Source organism: Herpailurus yagouaroundi, unplaced genomic scaffold (genome assembly GCF_014898765.1).
Source record: "Herpailurus yagouaroundi ecotype Mexico unplaced genomic scaffold, PumYag 182, whole genome shotgun sequence".
Taxonomy (NCBI): domain Eukaryota; kingdom Metazoa; phylum Chordata; class Mammalia; order Carnivora; family Felidae; genus Herpailurus; species Herpailurus yagouaroundi.
The window spans coordinates 37,421,443-37,437,360 of NW_024412413.1; the positions used below are offsets into that span (position 1 = coordinate 37,421,443).

Consider the following 15,918-nt stretch of genomic DNA (forward strand, 5'->3'; position numbering starts at 1 on the left):
TAGCCAGTGATTACCTGTCAGCTCCCTGAGTTTCACACTGCTAGTAGAGTGGCTCGCTTCTACTTAATTCAGACAATAGCCACAACATCCAGTTGGCCTGGGTGTTTATGCTTTTAAGCTATAGGGTGTTTAACAATGAACTTAAAGCTAGTTTTTAAAATTCTATGCTCTTCTAATTAATGTTTGTGCATAAATTTTTCCAGGAAGGTAATCTACATGATGCCATTAATGACTTCTTAAAATTCTCTGCTGGTGAAGAAATCAACATTGCAACCTTCTGTTCAGAATTCCTCTTAAGCTCACACCAGAGCATAATGTAGTCTCCATGACACCGCATGGGATTCCAGGAGATCTTTAATGAGCAGGTGCAGAATTACTGGGATAAGAATGGGATGTCTAAGAAGTCCTTCAAGGTCTTCATTGCCAAAAAGATAAACTTTTAAAAAGGGAGGACCACAGCCTTTGATCAAGATAGAAACTCAAACAGAAAATTGAGAATTTTTATTTCTATAGCCACATTATGTAATTTTCTTCATACCTTAATTAAAATTTTAAACTGCATAATTAGTACTTTAAGGTTTAGTAATTTAGTCTAGGAATGTACTTTATCAACAGTACAAATACAAGATACCAAATAAATCTAATATTTTTAAAGGCCAAACGTCCTTTGGAACATATCAAATAAATCCGTGAGAGGTCTATATTTCTATCACTCAGATCCACTGTGACCATGGAAGGCAGGAAACTTCATATTCTTATACTTTCCATAAATTTTTTAATTCAAATTTTTCTGTGTCAACTTACAACATTTGTCTTCCAGATTTATAGTTAAGCAATTTGTCAGGCATCTCTTCACTCCTGGCACATACAACCCAACCAGCTGTTGTCAATTTTTATCCCTTCCAAGCCTTTTGGCTCAGTGACAATATCTCACCTCAAAAGATTCATTGATGTTTTAAGATATGATGAGATAATGAATAAGAAATTTCTTTGGAAATCTCAATATTTTCTATGTACAGAAATTGTTGAAAATTATATTTTAGTAATCTAATCTTATAGATTGATTTGCATATTCAACAACAGCATATCTTCTTTATCTCCACCCTACTTGGAACCTTTGTTGTCTTCATCCTTATATCTTGAATCTAGTAATGCCTTAACAGTCATTCTTTCTAATTGTCACCGATTTCTCAGCTCCAGAGTAGAGAGTGTCCTTAACTAATCCACATCCAATGCCTCATTTCTGCCCCAAATGCTTGTTTGAGGATGTGGGCAGTCTCAAACCCAAGGGCCTGCTTAGTGTTCTTCTATAGGTGTGTAATGCAGGCAGTAGGATTTCCCTGCAGAAAGGCAAGAGAAATAAGATTAAAACCCTACAAAAATATTTATTAGTGTACTTGTAATGCCATCATAACGTTAGTATATCTGACTACAACTGAAAAGAAAGATAAATGAGTAGCCATGATATCACACACACACACACACACGCAAATGCTTCTGGGAGTGAAAGACTATTATTTCCTTAGTCTAATGATAAAAACAGCTGGAAGCACAGTTTGTCAGAGATCTCTTAGGATAAAGAAATACATCATCGTGTTCCAGAGAGTCCAATTCTGAACATTTCTTACTCTAGGGTAAAAGAAAGACTGCTATGTTAACTGTTGTGGGTATTCATCTTAATTTGTCTAATCTAGTCCCATTTTTGAAGACCTAAAAGTCTTAAGTTTCATGAAAATTTGTGGAAGGCTTTAAAATGAGGATGACTCAAATTTGTTGATATTTAAAATAGTGGGCTTAGAAATGTAGTTAATAAGAAAGTCTAACTTTCGTTTTTACTTTAATAATACTATATCAAGCAAATCATTTGATTTTTCCTCATAGATTTAAGATTCTCTAATTTGGTTAGCCCCACTTGACGAATTGCAGACAGGTAAGCATGACAGAATCTGTAGCATACCCCTTCCCTGTTCTGTAACATCTCCACATTTCCACCTCTTTGTGATATAAAGGAAATGGTAGATGGAAAAGAAAGAGCAATGAGAAATGAATACATGATCTCTATGGTGCTTTCCAGCCTGAAGAGTCCATGGCTTGAGATTACAAACTAAAGAACTCATTTAATCAATTTCTACATAGAGAGTACTCTTTACATATATATTCAGCAATTATAATAAGATTAGGTTTTGGGATAATTGCTTCATCAGGCATATTGTAACATTCCGTTTTACTAGATTCATAGACTGCTGCATTTTTCTCTCCATTGACTACCCTCCCTATTTTTGCTTTCATATAAAATATATTTATCAAAGTAATATGGACATAAAATTTAAAAATACATAATATTGAAAATCACACCCTCTACTGTTAATCCCCAGTGACAAACACTTCTTTAACGCCTTTATTTCTTAATTTGTACCTTTGTACAATACCTATTGACTTCCTTTTATGGCTGAGGAAGAGTTAGTTTCCTTGCATTCTTGCTATTCTCTTTCTTCCACTCAATATGGAAATCATAATTTGTAGTTAAATCAGTAATCAGTGTTTATCTTATCATGGCTATGTGAATATTATCCATTGTTGAGTGTACTGTGATATATATTTCCTCTGTTGAATATCTTTTCATGAAGTTAAAACTTTTTTCTTTTTCCATAATTTTGTTTTTGTTGTTGTTAACTTCTCTGGTGAAAGCCTACAGTCACCCAGGTGATAGGAAAACATCGAAGGGTAATATCGAAGAAGGCACACCAATGAAAATTTTAAGTGTTAAAAGTCCATTGCGTTAGGGTTCTCCACAGAAATAGCTCCAGTAGGATGTATATGTATATCTATCTATCTTCTTATGCATCTATATATCTATCCATCGAAAGAGGGATTTATCTTATATTAATTGGCTCACACAATAATGGAGACTGACAAATTCAAAGTTGCAGTGTGTGGGGGCTGGCTTAAGACACAGGAGACCCGATGATGCAGTTACAGTCTAAAGGTCAACAGTCAGAGACCCAGGAAAGGTCTCTCCCTTTTGCTTAGGGAGGGCAATGTTTTGTTCTATTCTGGCCTTTGACTGATTAGATAAGGCCCACCCACACTATGGAAGGCAATGTGGTTACTCAAAGTTTACAGATTTAAAGGTTAATTTCACCCCATAACACTCTCCAGTAAGATACATAAAATTAACCATCAAATCCATGATTTTGTAATGTACAGTGCTGTTTTAAATTATATCCCAACTCAACCAGATTTTCCCCCAATATAAGTATCTTAAAAAAATGTTGAGAAAAAAATGGTGTCTTTTCTACATCATTATTTATTTGAAATAGTAATTAACTTTGCTAATATAAGGTGCTCTAAACTAAATATGGCTTGTTTTTCATCAGGGGATATAAAAGGTCAAGTAAAGAGAGTATGTGGACTTTCCATGACTAGAATAGAAGCAAGGGTGTAAGGAATGAACTGTATTTTTTTTTTAGACATATGCTGCTGCCTCTTATCAGTGTTTTCTTAAGTTGTTTTTCCTATACTTCCTTAGATTTGCACTATGCAATGGGAAAGTGACTAACTACATTGGCTCTTTAAATTGAAGATTAAATACAATTCAAATTCCTTTTCTTGATCACAATAGCTAGACTTCAAGTGTCCAAAAGCCACATGCAGATACTTGACTGCACAGTGCAGGTAGAGAGTATTCATGTCATTATGGAATGTTCTACTGAACAGCACTACTCTGGACAAATACTATAGAGTTAGTAATTGTAATCAAATATATTGTTCCTGTCTTATGAAAAGATTGAAGTATGAGTTGGTCTTAAAAAGGCTGCTTGATTCTTTTTTCCATTAAAAAGAGCTATTTGGACTTCACACCTAAGACTTGAAAGGAATATTACCTTTAAATCACTCAATTAGGACTTTTTGGTTTTTATAACTGAACCCATTCAATTGATAACAAAGGCTAAGACATGAGTGAGAACATGGGCACATTAGAGGAAGATAAATATGCTTCATATTTTTGAATATGGTACATGAGGAGAGATTCCCAGCCGGTCAGGGGCAGGTGAGGGCTAGGTTCTGAAAGGGGATGTAAAACATGTTGTAAGTTTAGTTTTAGTCCCAAAGACAGTAGAAGAGACATTGACATCTAACAATTTTAAACATGGAGATAGTATAAGCGGATTATTTTCTTTAGAAGAAGCTCACAGTTTTATGAAGAAAGAAAGCTAGAAAGAGGATAGGATTTAAGAGTCAATCTTACCTGGATTCATATTTTTCCATCTGCCACAATCAGAATTGTCTTGTACATGTTCCTTAAGTTTAGTCTATCTCAGTTTCTCATTTGCAAAGTGGAGCTAATAATACTTCATGAGTTGTTAAGTAGATAAGATATGCAAAGTATCTATTGAATACCTGGCATTTAATAAGAATTTTGTAACTTGCTGGTCCCTAGTCCTCCTCTTATTCACATATGTTTAAATTGCAAAGACAAAAGGCACAAAAGGGAAATTCTGCAAGAGGATAGTATATTTGATCCCATAATTCAAGACGATTTATACATGGCTTAATCGACGGGAAGTTCAAGAAGTCTGAGATCAGATGACAGCTTATCACCCAGTGACAGCTCTGAGTAGAGCAACATCAGAATAGAAATGAATGCCTGGTAATCAAGTGGAAGCAGACCCAGTGCTGATGTACTGACCACCTAACTTAACTGCTACTCTGAGACCCATCAATACAGAATTAGGTGTGGCCATAGTAAATGCAAAAACAGAAAGTAGTTTTTATCCTATCAAAACTGATTTTCAGTCAGTGTTGTGGATCACTGGGGTACCACAAACATGCACAGATGTGCTGCTGATATTCAAGAGATGTGTACAATTTATATTTTCTACAACTGAGAATACATATTATAATGCACTTATTTGAGCCACCCATATGGCTGGAAAGCTTTCCTCCTAGAGAGTACCATAACTTGTATTTTTGCTTCATTCAGGTATCTGCTCAAGCATCTCTCTTATGAGGGGAACACTTTGACATGCCATCTAAAATAGCAGTTTTCCAAAGTTCTAAGTTTTACTTGGAGAATCCAATTTAATCTTTGGCAACAAATACTGTCGGTTGTTTTCTTGAAGTGACAGGCTCACTCTGTTCATTTTCAAGCAAATGTCTGCCAATTACCCAAGTCTGAATAACCGTGGTTTATCTGCCAGTTCTTTCAAGTAAAAATGTTGTTTCATGAAAAAGGCAGCTAGTTTCAGCTCTCAACTCAAAAAATACACAAGTTTCTTTTTTTTTTTTTTCTGGTTCAACCACACTTTAGCTATGTAGCAAAAGCACTTGTTTTTTATGTTTATATTTATTTTTGAGAAAGAAAGAGGGAGAGGGGCAGGGCAGAGACAGAGGATCCAAAGCAGGCTCTCTGCACTGAGAGCAGAGAGCCCAATATGGGGCTGGAACTCAGGAACTGTGAGATAATGACTGGAGCTGAAGTCGGCTGTTTAACCAACTGAACCATCCAGGTGCCCCTCTAGGAAAAGTACTTTATGCATACTTCCCACTTCATCACATGGAACATTAAAAAGTCAACATTTAATAAAAATAATAATTTTTACTGTTTTAGTTTTAAGCACAACTGACTTTTTCTGCAAGTGCATGGTCAAATGCAATAATTGGTAGTACAGTTGGGTGTCAGTGCCTAAGGCACAATAATTCCACCTACCATTACTTTTGCACTATCTAAATTGCTCACAATAATTAATTAGTATATAAATATTGTAAAAATACTGATAAAATAAATAATTTTATTTATTGTTATTATTAAATAAATCATAACATCTAGGCTTTAAGTATACTCATAACATTAATAAAGAAATATGTTAGAGAAAACAGATGCACAAAATTTAGAATTAGAAAAATATAATCACTTAAAATATTTTTAAATTATAAGAGATTATAATTTCCAATAGCATTTTCATAAATTAGAAATACTTCATGTCATGGCTAATTTTCTACAGAGATGTAAGTTATCACAATGTACCCAGTAGAAGGTATATAATGAAGAACCTGAGGAAACATTAACAATGTAACTTAACGTCAGTGATCCTAAATTTATTTTGGACAAATAAAGGGATAAGATTAGCAAGAAAATATGGGTTGATAATAAGAAGAATTTCTTTTATTAATTTATTTATTTTCATATTTTCTGCAATGAAATTTTATTCATTATTATAACAGAAAAATGATATTTAAAAACATCAACATCTTTCTCTTTTAGAGAAAGGTTAATTTTTAAAGACTATACTTATTAGTGTTAAGAAACAATGTCACTGATGATTAAACTGAGGTGAACTCATAAGAATATGAGTTCATTTTTCTCTTTTCCAATTAAAGTATAACCATACAATTTGGGAAAGATAAACATAAGCCATAACAAGTGAAGCAAGGGCTGGGAGAATTGACAATTTAGATCATGTTGAAATTGCCTCACTGATTTTTTTGTCAATGTTTCCCACCTACCATGTTAAATATCCATAGCAAAACCCCCTTTTTATTGGAATTTTCCACTTCTAAAACACACTTTAAACACTTCCAAAAGATTCCTATAGCAAATTCACACTTCCTATCTCCAGATAGCTGCAAATAATCAGATCTGGGACTAGATCATGTTCCTAACTTGAATGCTTCAATTTGGAACTTTTCTGATCCCCGACAGCACATTGGATTAGGAATTCGAGCCTTTACTCGCAGGAGCAGAATTTTTGACACAATTTATGCCACAAGGTTGCAAACTGAATGCCACCTTATTACATCCTGCCTGGAGGCATTTTTTTTTTCTTTTTGGCCCACACAAGGTTTAAAAAATATTGAATTAACTTAACAACAATTTGAAAATATTTGCTTTCATAACAAACTGAAATGTGGGACCCTGAGCTTCATTCTTTCTATCTGGCATGGCAAAAAATCTTCTGGAATAGATAAATTGCAGAACGCCCTAGATGGGGCTTTCACCAAGATCCGCATTGCCTACTCCTTTACAAAATTTGAATTTATGATCACCTCCTTAGGTTATGTACAAAATCTTGCTGTTAGAAAATGATTTCCCAACATACCTGCTATGCTATCATATTCCTATAAATAAAGACTTTTTTTGGTTTATGGAACTCTACAAAATTTCCAGGCAGAGAGCAGATGTGTATCATGGGAGACATTGGTAATTTCAATCTCACATTTACAAAGATTGGATTGTTAATGCCCAAGCAGGGAATAAAGTTCCCAGTGAAGGTGATATAAAGGATATGTAAGTGTTCATGGGGTTGCATTCAGAAGCAATGGGTACCAAACATCGATGAAAGTCTGCGTGATCAGGCTGTGAAGGAAGTTAAAACAGACAGTCCACAGAAAGCAACAAAGTTACTTTTGAAGTTAATGTGTAAAAATTTCCTGACCTGTGGTGAATACAAATACTAGCAGATGAAAAAGCTGCTCACATTGGCTTTTGAACAATCTGAGTCAGTTGCAGACTTCTAAAATGTGTGTTTAAATATACATGTCTTTTAAAGAAAGAGACTGCCATACAATATGTTTAATATTCTATAGTAGTTTGATCTCAGGAGTGCTTTTTAATTCTTATCCTTTCATGAAAAACAATTTTGAAATCTGTTGTTTTCCTTTCAGTATACATGCAATTCGTCTATTTTTGACATTGCTCTAAGAGTAAACATGATTAAAATGGTAATGAAACCATTTATACAGCCACTAATAAAATGTGAATTAAATCCGTATTTAATCCCCAACATGGTTCTTTCTATAAATCTATTCAACTTTTTGAATTTTATCTCAAATAATTTGAATTGAGATTTACCAGAGTCAGCAGTTCTCAGAATGGTTTACTGCCTAAGGGGATAACAACAACTGGGGCAGAGAATTTAGGTCCATCTTGGGAAACTAGAATATATTCTTTCACTCGCTCAAAAACATTTACCAAAATCTGATCATACATTACTCACACTAGTCCTTGCTGAAGCTATAAAGAGGAAAAGACAAGGTCCCTGTTTATAAGGAGCTAGCAACTTATCTGGCAGAAAGACAGCTGACCAGTACCATGTGATAACTGTGGTCATGATCCCAGGCAACTGCAAAGGAAGCACGGAGGAAGGATAGGTTAATATTGCCGTGAAAATTAGAAAGTTTCCTCCAAAAACAGTAACAGTGAATTGGACTCAGAAAGAAAACTATGATTTTATCATATAGTGAAGGGATATATGAAAGCACATGGCAGTTCAGGGAGCCATAAGTAAACCCACATGATGGGAAAATGACTTTGATGACAGACATAGGGATGCTAATGGGTATTGGGATAGGGGCCCCTGGGCGGCTCAGTTGGTTAAGTGTCTGACATCAGTTCAGGTCATGATCTCATGGTTTGTGAGTACCATCTGGGGCTTGTGAGTTCGGGCCTGCGATGGGCTCTGTGCTGACAGCTCAGAGCCTGGAGCCTGCTTCAGATTCTGTGTCTCCCTCTCTCTCCCTCTCCCCTGCTCATGCTCTCTCTCTCTCTCTCTCAAAAATGAATCAACATGGAAAAAAATTTTTTTAAAAATGGTATTGGGACAGAGGGCAGAGTGTTTTATATTATATATACATATATATGTATATATATATATGTATATATATAATATATTCCATTGTCCTAGGAATATTGAGGACATTTGGGAAACTTATTCAAGAGTCTAGGAGGTTATGTACAATTTAAACAATTGCATGTCTAGGAGTTTATTTTAAGAAAATAATGTGGAAAGGAAAATATGATAGAGTAGCAAGGATGCTTCTCACAGCATTATCTAGAACACAAACATTTGGAAACATCTGGAATAAGTAACAATGGGAGCCTGAAATAGGGGTAGACCTTTAGAAATACCTACATTTTGGTCTGTAAGTTTAAGATATTATAGTTAAAGCAAACTGAGTTAGACAAAGACCACTTCAAATATCTCTAATTTTCTCAAGACTTGTGCTGCTTCTCACATCCTTATCTGCAATCTTCCCGTTGACTTTAATGATTTATGAAGAAACTAGCAGATTCAGGGAAGGCCTGGGGTAAATGACTATTGGCAAAGTTAATCTTCCAGAGAGTCATATTTCTGCATTTGTATCCATCTTTTCATCCTTACCCTTCGTACCTACTGTTCACATGCTTTACTTACACTTCTTAAAGCCACATTTATCACTCTCCCTGAAGTTAAACATTCTTACTGTGTTTTGTATACACCAAGTAAGACACGTTGCTGTCAAAAGCTATTTTCAAAATAACTCTAACCTCTAAATTAGAGAGTGGCATATGAAGCCAGGCTGCTTAAATGCACATTTTAACTGCCTCACTTTCTACCTGGGTGGCCTTTGAAATTGACTTAACCCTTCTCCTCCTCAGTTTACTCACCTGTAAAAATTAGGGTTGAAAATAATGCCTACATTTTATAGCTTGAATTTTGTCCCTCAAATACTCATATGTTTAAGTTCTAACCTCTAGTACTTCAAAATATTACCCTATTTGGATATAGAGTCATATATAGATGTAATTAGTTAAATGATGTCATACTAGAATAGGGTGGAACCCTAATGCAATGATTGGCATCTTTATGAGAAGGGGAAATTTGGACACAGACATGCATGCAGTAAGAACACTAAATATGAAGGCTGACATCTGCAAGCCAAGGCACACGAACAACCGCCAACAAATACCAGAAGTTGGGAGAGAGGCATGGAACAGATTTTCCCTCAGAGCCCTCAGAAGGAACCAAACCTGTGGCGTTTTGATCCCAGACTTCTAGCTTCCAAAACTCTGAGGCAATACATTTCTGTTGTTTAAACCACCCAGTTTGTGGTAATTTAAGGCAGCCTACCTCAGAGGACAATGGAAGAATCAAATACAAAGCCTATAGGATGATTCTTCTCACATAATAAGTTAACATTATCAGCCATCAACTAAAAGAGAAATAAAGGGGTAGGTACAGTGGTTCCTTGTGGTACTCCTGAATCATGATACCTACCTGAATCTATCTTGCTCTCTGTAAGTTAGGGAAATTCAAACTCAACACTTACATAACCAATTCATTTTTTTTTTTTTTTGAATGACATTGTGAACTTTTCTCTCAGGCTGCCTACTGTCCAGATAATTCTGCTATCTTTTATCCACAGTTCAATTCAATGTGAAAACTTCAGTTCATCTTTAGCTTTTCTATTTCCCTCAATATTGTTTATAAAGTCTTATTTTTTTGGTATATGTTCATATTTTCATAAAATAACACTTAAACTATCTTAAGGGTCTCCATATAGTTTTCCCTTTATATTTTAGGCACTGCATTTTAGGCACATCATTCTGAAATGTTCATTTGAGTGCATCATCTGCTTGCTAGAAAATATGCACTGTTTTCAGAAATGGATTTAAACGTTTTACTTAGCATTCATGATCCTTTATGAGTAAACTACCATTTAATTTCCTAAACTCAGATTGCATTCTTATAAAGTTGATTTCCATTAGCAGTTATTCTCAGGGACACAGGTCATAGCAAAAAAAGGGGAAAAAAGCCTTCTGTTTTTGCATTTCATCTTGTACCAAATAAATAACATAGTTCAGTTTTCCTATAACCTGTTCTTCTCCTTGTTTCCAGAATACTTCATTGCTATTCTTTAAATACTTGAAAGTATTTTTAAGTTTCTTTATATATATATTGTGTGTGTGTGTGTGTGTGAGAGAGAGAGAGAGAGAGAGAGAGAGAAAGAGAGAGAGAGAGAGAGAGACAGAGACAGGGAAGGGGCAGAGAGAGAGACGGGGAAGGGGCAGAGAGAGAGAGAGAGGGAGAGAGAGATTCCCAAGCAAGCTCTGTGCTATCAGTGTAGAGCCCGATGCAGGGCTCGATCTCATGAACCGTGAGATCATAACCTGAGCTGAAATCCAGAGCCAAACACTTAACCAACTGAGCCACCCAGGCATCCCTATTTTTAACAATTATATTAGACTTATGAAAAAAGTTTATAAAATAATATGGTGAATATTCATGTTCTTGTCACCTACAATAAAATATAAAGCATTAAGAAACCTTGGAAGTTAATTATGTTCTCCTCCTCTCCTCCCCTTCTTTTCTTTTTTAATTTTTTAAACAATGTTTATTTGTTTTTGACAGAGAGACAGCTCATGAGCAAGGAGGGGCAGAGAGAGAGGGAGACACAGAATCCGAAGCAGGCTCCAGGCTCTGAGCTGTCAGCACAGAGCCTGATGGGGGCTTGAACCCACAAACTGGGGATCATGACCTGAGCTGAAGTCGGACGCTCAACCGACTGAGCTACCCAGGTGCCCCTCTCATCCCCTTCTTAAACTTCAGAGAAAACCAGATCCATAAATGTCTTTACACTTGCACTACGTTCCCGTCTCTAAATAATGTATAGTGCCATTTTAAGATTTAGTATTATATATTTGTGCTGTATGTATCTTTCTGCAACTTGTTTTTTATTCGGTATTATACCTTCAGGACTCATCATGTTGATTCATGTGGACCTAGTTCATTTATTTGCCTTTTGTATAGATTTTTTACTTACGACTATACCAAGATAAATCCATTGTCCTGTTGGTTGACATTTAGTTGGTAACCAATTTTATTTCATTCATTCACTCAAGAAATATTTATTAATCATCAAGGATACAAAAGGAAATTAGTTCCCCATTCTCCCGAAGCTTACGTTCTAGTACAAACCTGTCTTTTGCAAATGAACAAAAGTTTCTACAGAACAAATTCCCAGTGGTAAAATTGCTGTGGCATTGATTATTTATATCTTAAAATTCTTAATGATATACAAATATTTTTATATTCACAGGCCATTTGTATTTCCTGTGCTCTTACCCATTTTCTACTGAAATATGTAACTTTTTTTTAACTGCTTCGTAGGGGTTGTCTGTCTCTCTCTCTTTGTCTCCCCCTCCCCTCTCGTTTTTATTTAAATTCCAGTTAGTTAACATACAGTGTAATATTGGTTTCAGGAGTAGAGTTTAGTGAGTCATCATTTATGTACAACATCCAGTGCTCATCACTACAAGTGCCCTCCTTAATGCCCATCACCCATTTAGCCCATCCTGTGCCCCTCCATCAAACCTTATTTTGTTTTCTATAGTTAAGAGTATGTTTTATGGTTTGCCTTTCTCTCCCCCCCCCAACACCACGTTCATTTGTTTTGTTTCTTAAATTTCATAAATGGGTTTCCTGAATACCTGGCTATTCTTGCGGCTCAGCTTTATTTACATCTCCTGATTCCAAGGTGGCAACAGCATACTTCTGATTCAGCCCCTCCACTTAGCTGTAAAAATGAATTAATCAGAACTGCCTGGCATCTTCCTGAGCAAGACTTTCAATTGGACCCAGCATGCTTCATTTCATCCAGAAGTTTTCTCAGGCATCTTCAAAGATGCTGAAGTACCCTTTCACATTCCGACTAGGAGCCAGCAGAATAGAAACACTTTCTCTCAACACATGTCTCCAGCAAAACTTTTCCCCTTTGTTGCCAGGGCCTTGGTTTTTCTCATCATTTCCAGTGTATATGAACAAGACACAATACTATCATACTTCCCCATGCAGCTTTAAGAAGCAGCAGAAGCAAGAAGTCCTTCCAACCAAGCCACCAGGCACCATAACTTTCCTGCTTGAAAGCCCAAAGCCACTATTATACATAATTCTGGCAGGAGTAATCCCCTTTGTTGCTCCACCACTGGTCATGGTGATGGCAAAGACTTATATCCCCTTATTAGCTTTTACTCAGATGGCTTATGGAGCCAGTTTCCTATCTTTCTTGGGAGGGATCAAATGGGGTTTTGCTCTGCCAGAAGATAAATACAGCCAAACCAGACTTCCTCAGTTTGGCTAGTAGTACGCCTCCTCTTCTGTTTTCATGGTTTGCCTTCCTTATTTCTGAAAGACTCAGTGAAGCTATAGTCACAGTAATAATAGGTTTGGGGATAGCATTACACATTGAACTTTTTCTCTTGCCACATTATCCCAACTGGTTCAAAGTCCTTAAGATAGTAGTCACTTTAGTGGCTTTGTTTTCATTTATAATCACTTTACTAGTTAAAGATATTTATCCAGAGAAAGGACTCAAGAAGCCTGGTCAAGTAGAATAAATATAAAAACTACTTTGTAGATAGTGTTAGCATGTTGGCTACAAGCCTTGTAAAGTTGTGTTTTGGCATCACCTTTTTCTTCTTCTCCTGTTTAGCTTTTGTTTCCCATCAGTGGTTATTTATTCACAGATTTTTTTTTTTCATTTCTAGAAATCTTTGTTTCCTAGGAATTACTTGATAAGAGTTTGAAAATCCCTAACAAGTCATTTTCACTTTAGGTTACATTTTTCAGTGTGTATGAATTATGCATAACATTTTAATGTTTTACTTGTTTTGAAAAACGTAAAATGAAAAAATATATATATAAAATGATAAAAATGAAAATCCTTTTTGCTAGAGCCTTATGATCATTGAAAAAAGACACGCATATTCTCCCATAAGAGGAAAACTCTGTATCCATGAGTGTTTGAAAGTAATAGGTGGTTCCGTTGTGGGGTTGTCATTGCAATTGGCCCTGAGAATTGCATTTCCAAGCTCATTTTATCTGGTATAATCTAGTTATATGAGCTGAAAGGATCTGTGTCTCTAAAAGTCAGTAGGGAGCAGTATCATAAGGGGAAAGCCATATTCAAAGAAAAGCTGGACACATTTTCCAGTTTGTATCCAATTTTTATAGACACAACCCCATTTTCAAATATCATCAGCTGGTCAAAAAAATTTTTAAATAAAGTCACAAGTATGTATAAATTAGGAAAAGTAAAGCTGGAGCCATCTTGATGTTCTAACAAGCAGGGTGATCTAGTTTTACACAACTCAGAAGCTTTTTTAAAAACAGAAGCAACCCCTTAGGTTCTAACTTGAAAACAGTCTCTTGAGATTGTCTTCTAAAAAAAGGAAAAACAATTTAATTGGCAGAAGACTATAAATCAGTAGGAGCACATGGGTGACTCTGTTGGTTAGGTGTCTGACTGAATCTCAGCTCAGGTCATGATCTCATGTTTGTGAGTTTGAGCCCCACATCAGGCTCTGATGGCAGTGCAGAGCCTGCAAGTGATTCTCCCTCTTTCTCTGCCTCTCCCCTGCTTGCTCACTCTCTCAAAATAAATCAATAAAATTAAAGAATATAAACCTGGAAAAAAAATTTCATATATGGATGAAATCATATCATATTTGCATTTCTCTGATTTTTTTTTTTTTTTTTTTTTTTGCTTAGCTTAATACTCTCTAGCTCCATTCACATCATTGCAAATTGCAAGATTTCACTCTTTTTTATGGCTGAGTACTATTCCATTGTACATATATACCACTTCTTCATCCATTCATCAGTTAACGGACATTTGGGCTTTTTCCATAATTTGGCTTTTGTTGATAGTGCTGCTTTAAACACAGGGGTTCATTTATCCCATTAAGTCAGCATTTTTGTATCCTTTGAGTAAATACCTAGTAGTGCATTGCTAGGTTGTAGGGTAGTTCTATTTTGAGCAACCTCCATACTGTTTTCCAGAGAGGCTGCACCAGTCTACATTCTTTATATTTTTTTACATGCTAAAGTTTGAAAAAACTTTCAAAAAAGTTTTATAATTTTCTGTACAAAAGTCTTACTTCTTTCATACATTAGTCCTACTCTGTATATTAATTTTTGTAAATGGTGTTTATAAATTACATTTCTAATTGCTTGGGTTGTGAATAGATTTTATTTGGAGATCTAAGTCAGGGGTAGGCAATTTTTTTTTTTTTTTATAAAAAGCCAGTTAGTAGGCACCTGGGTGGCTCAGTCAGTTAAGCGTCCAAATTCAGCTCAGCTCGTGATCTCGCAGTTTGTGGGTTTAAGTCCCACATCAGGCTCTGTGCTGACAGCTTAGAGTCTAGAACTTGCTCTGTGTCTTCCTCTCTTTCTGACCGCCCCCCCCCACACACATTCTGTCTCTCTTGCTCTCGAAAATGAATAAATGTTAAACAAATTATTAAAGGCCAATTATTAAATATCCTTGGCTTTGCAAACCATGGCACAACCTTTCTCATAGAAAAACTAAGAGCCCTTTTTAAACTAAGTGTCATAATTTGTAGATTTGTGTGAGTTTTCTAGTTAGGCAATCATGTCATCTATGATATGGGATGATTTTACCTTTCCTTTTCAATCATCATAAAATTACTTATCTTATATTACTGCATTTGGTTAGGACTTCTAGAAACATATTGAGTAAAAGTGTTGATCATGGTATACTGTTCTTGTTTTTATACAGAAGAGATTGTCTTAATGTTTCACCATGAGTATGATGCTTGATATGAGCTTGTATAGAAGCATTTATCAACTTAAGGGATTATCTTCTATTCCCAGTGTCCTGAGAGTTTATTATTATTTTTTATTACAAAAGCATATTTAATCTATGCTTAATGCTATTTCTTCACTTTTAAATTAAGATTATTGTATTTTCTCTTATGATGACTAAAGCAAAGCATATGAAGACTTTTCTGATGGTAAACTCTTTTGCATTACTTGTATTAATGCATTGATAAATAAAATTTGCTTCTATTTTATTAAAAATTTTACATCCATGATAATATGTGAGATGAATATGTAAATTTTCTTTCTTTTATTGTCCTTTCTGGTTTTGGTATCAATGCTATACTAGCTTCATAATGTGAGATAGAGAATACAATCACTTTATCATTCTTTGAAAGTATTTGCATGCAATTAAAATGATCTGTTTTGTGAATATATACACCTCACTGGGAAAAATACCTAAGGCCAGTACTTTTAGATGTGTTTGTGTATGAGTATAGATTTTTAGTTATTGACTTAATTTTCTAATGGTTATACA

At 35.3% G+C, this 15,918-nt stretch overlaps 1 protein-coding gene across 1 annotated transcript; it reads left to right on the plus strand.

Moving 5' to 3' along the window:
* Positions 1 to 12,244: 12,244 nt before the first annotated feature.
* Positions 12,245 to 13,923, plus strand: LOC121040685 (transmembrane protein 69-like). The gene is given in 2 exon segments (XM_040491313.1): positions 12,245 to 12,864; positions 12,866 to 13,923. Coding segments are annotated over 2 exon segments (753 nt in total). The 5' UTR covers positions 12,245 to 12,402; the 3' UTR covers positions 13,157 to 13,923.
* Positions 13,924 to 15,918: the final 1,995 nt, after the last annotated feature.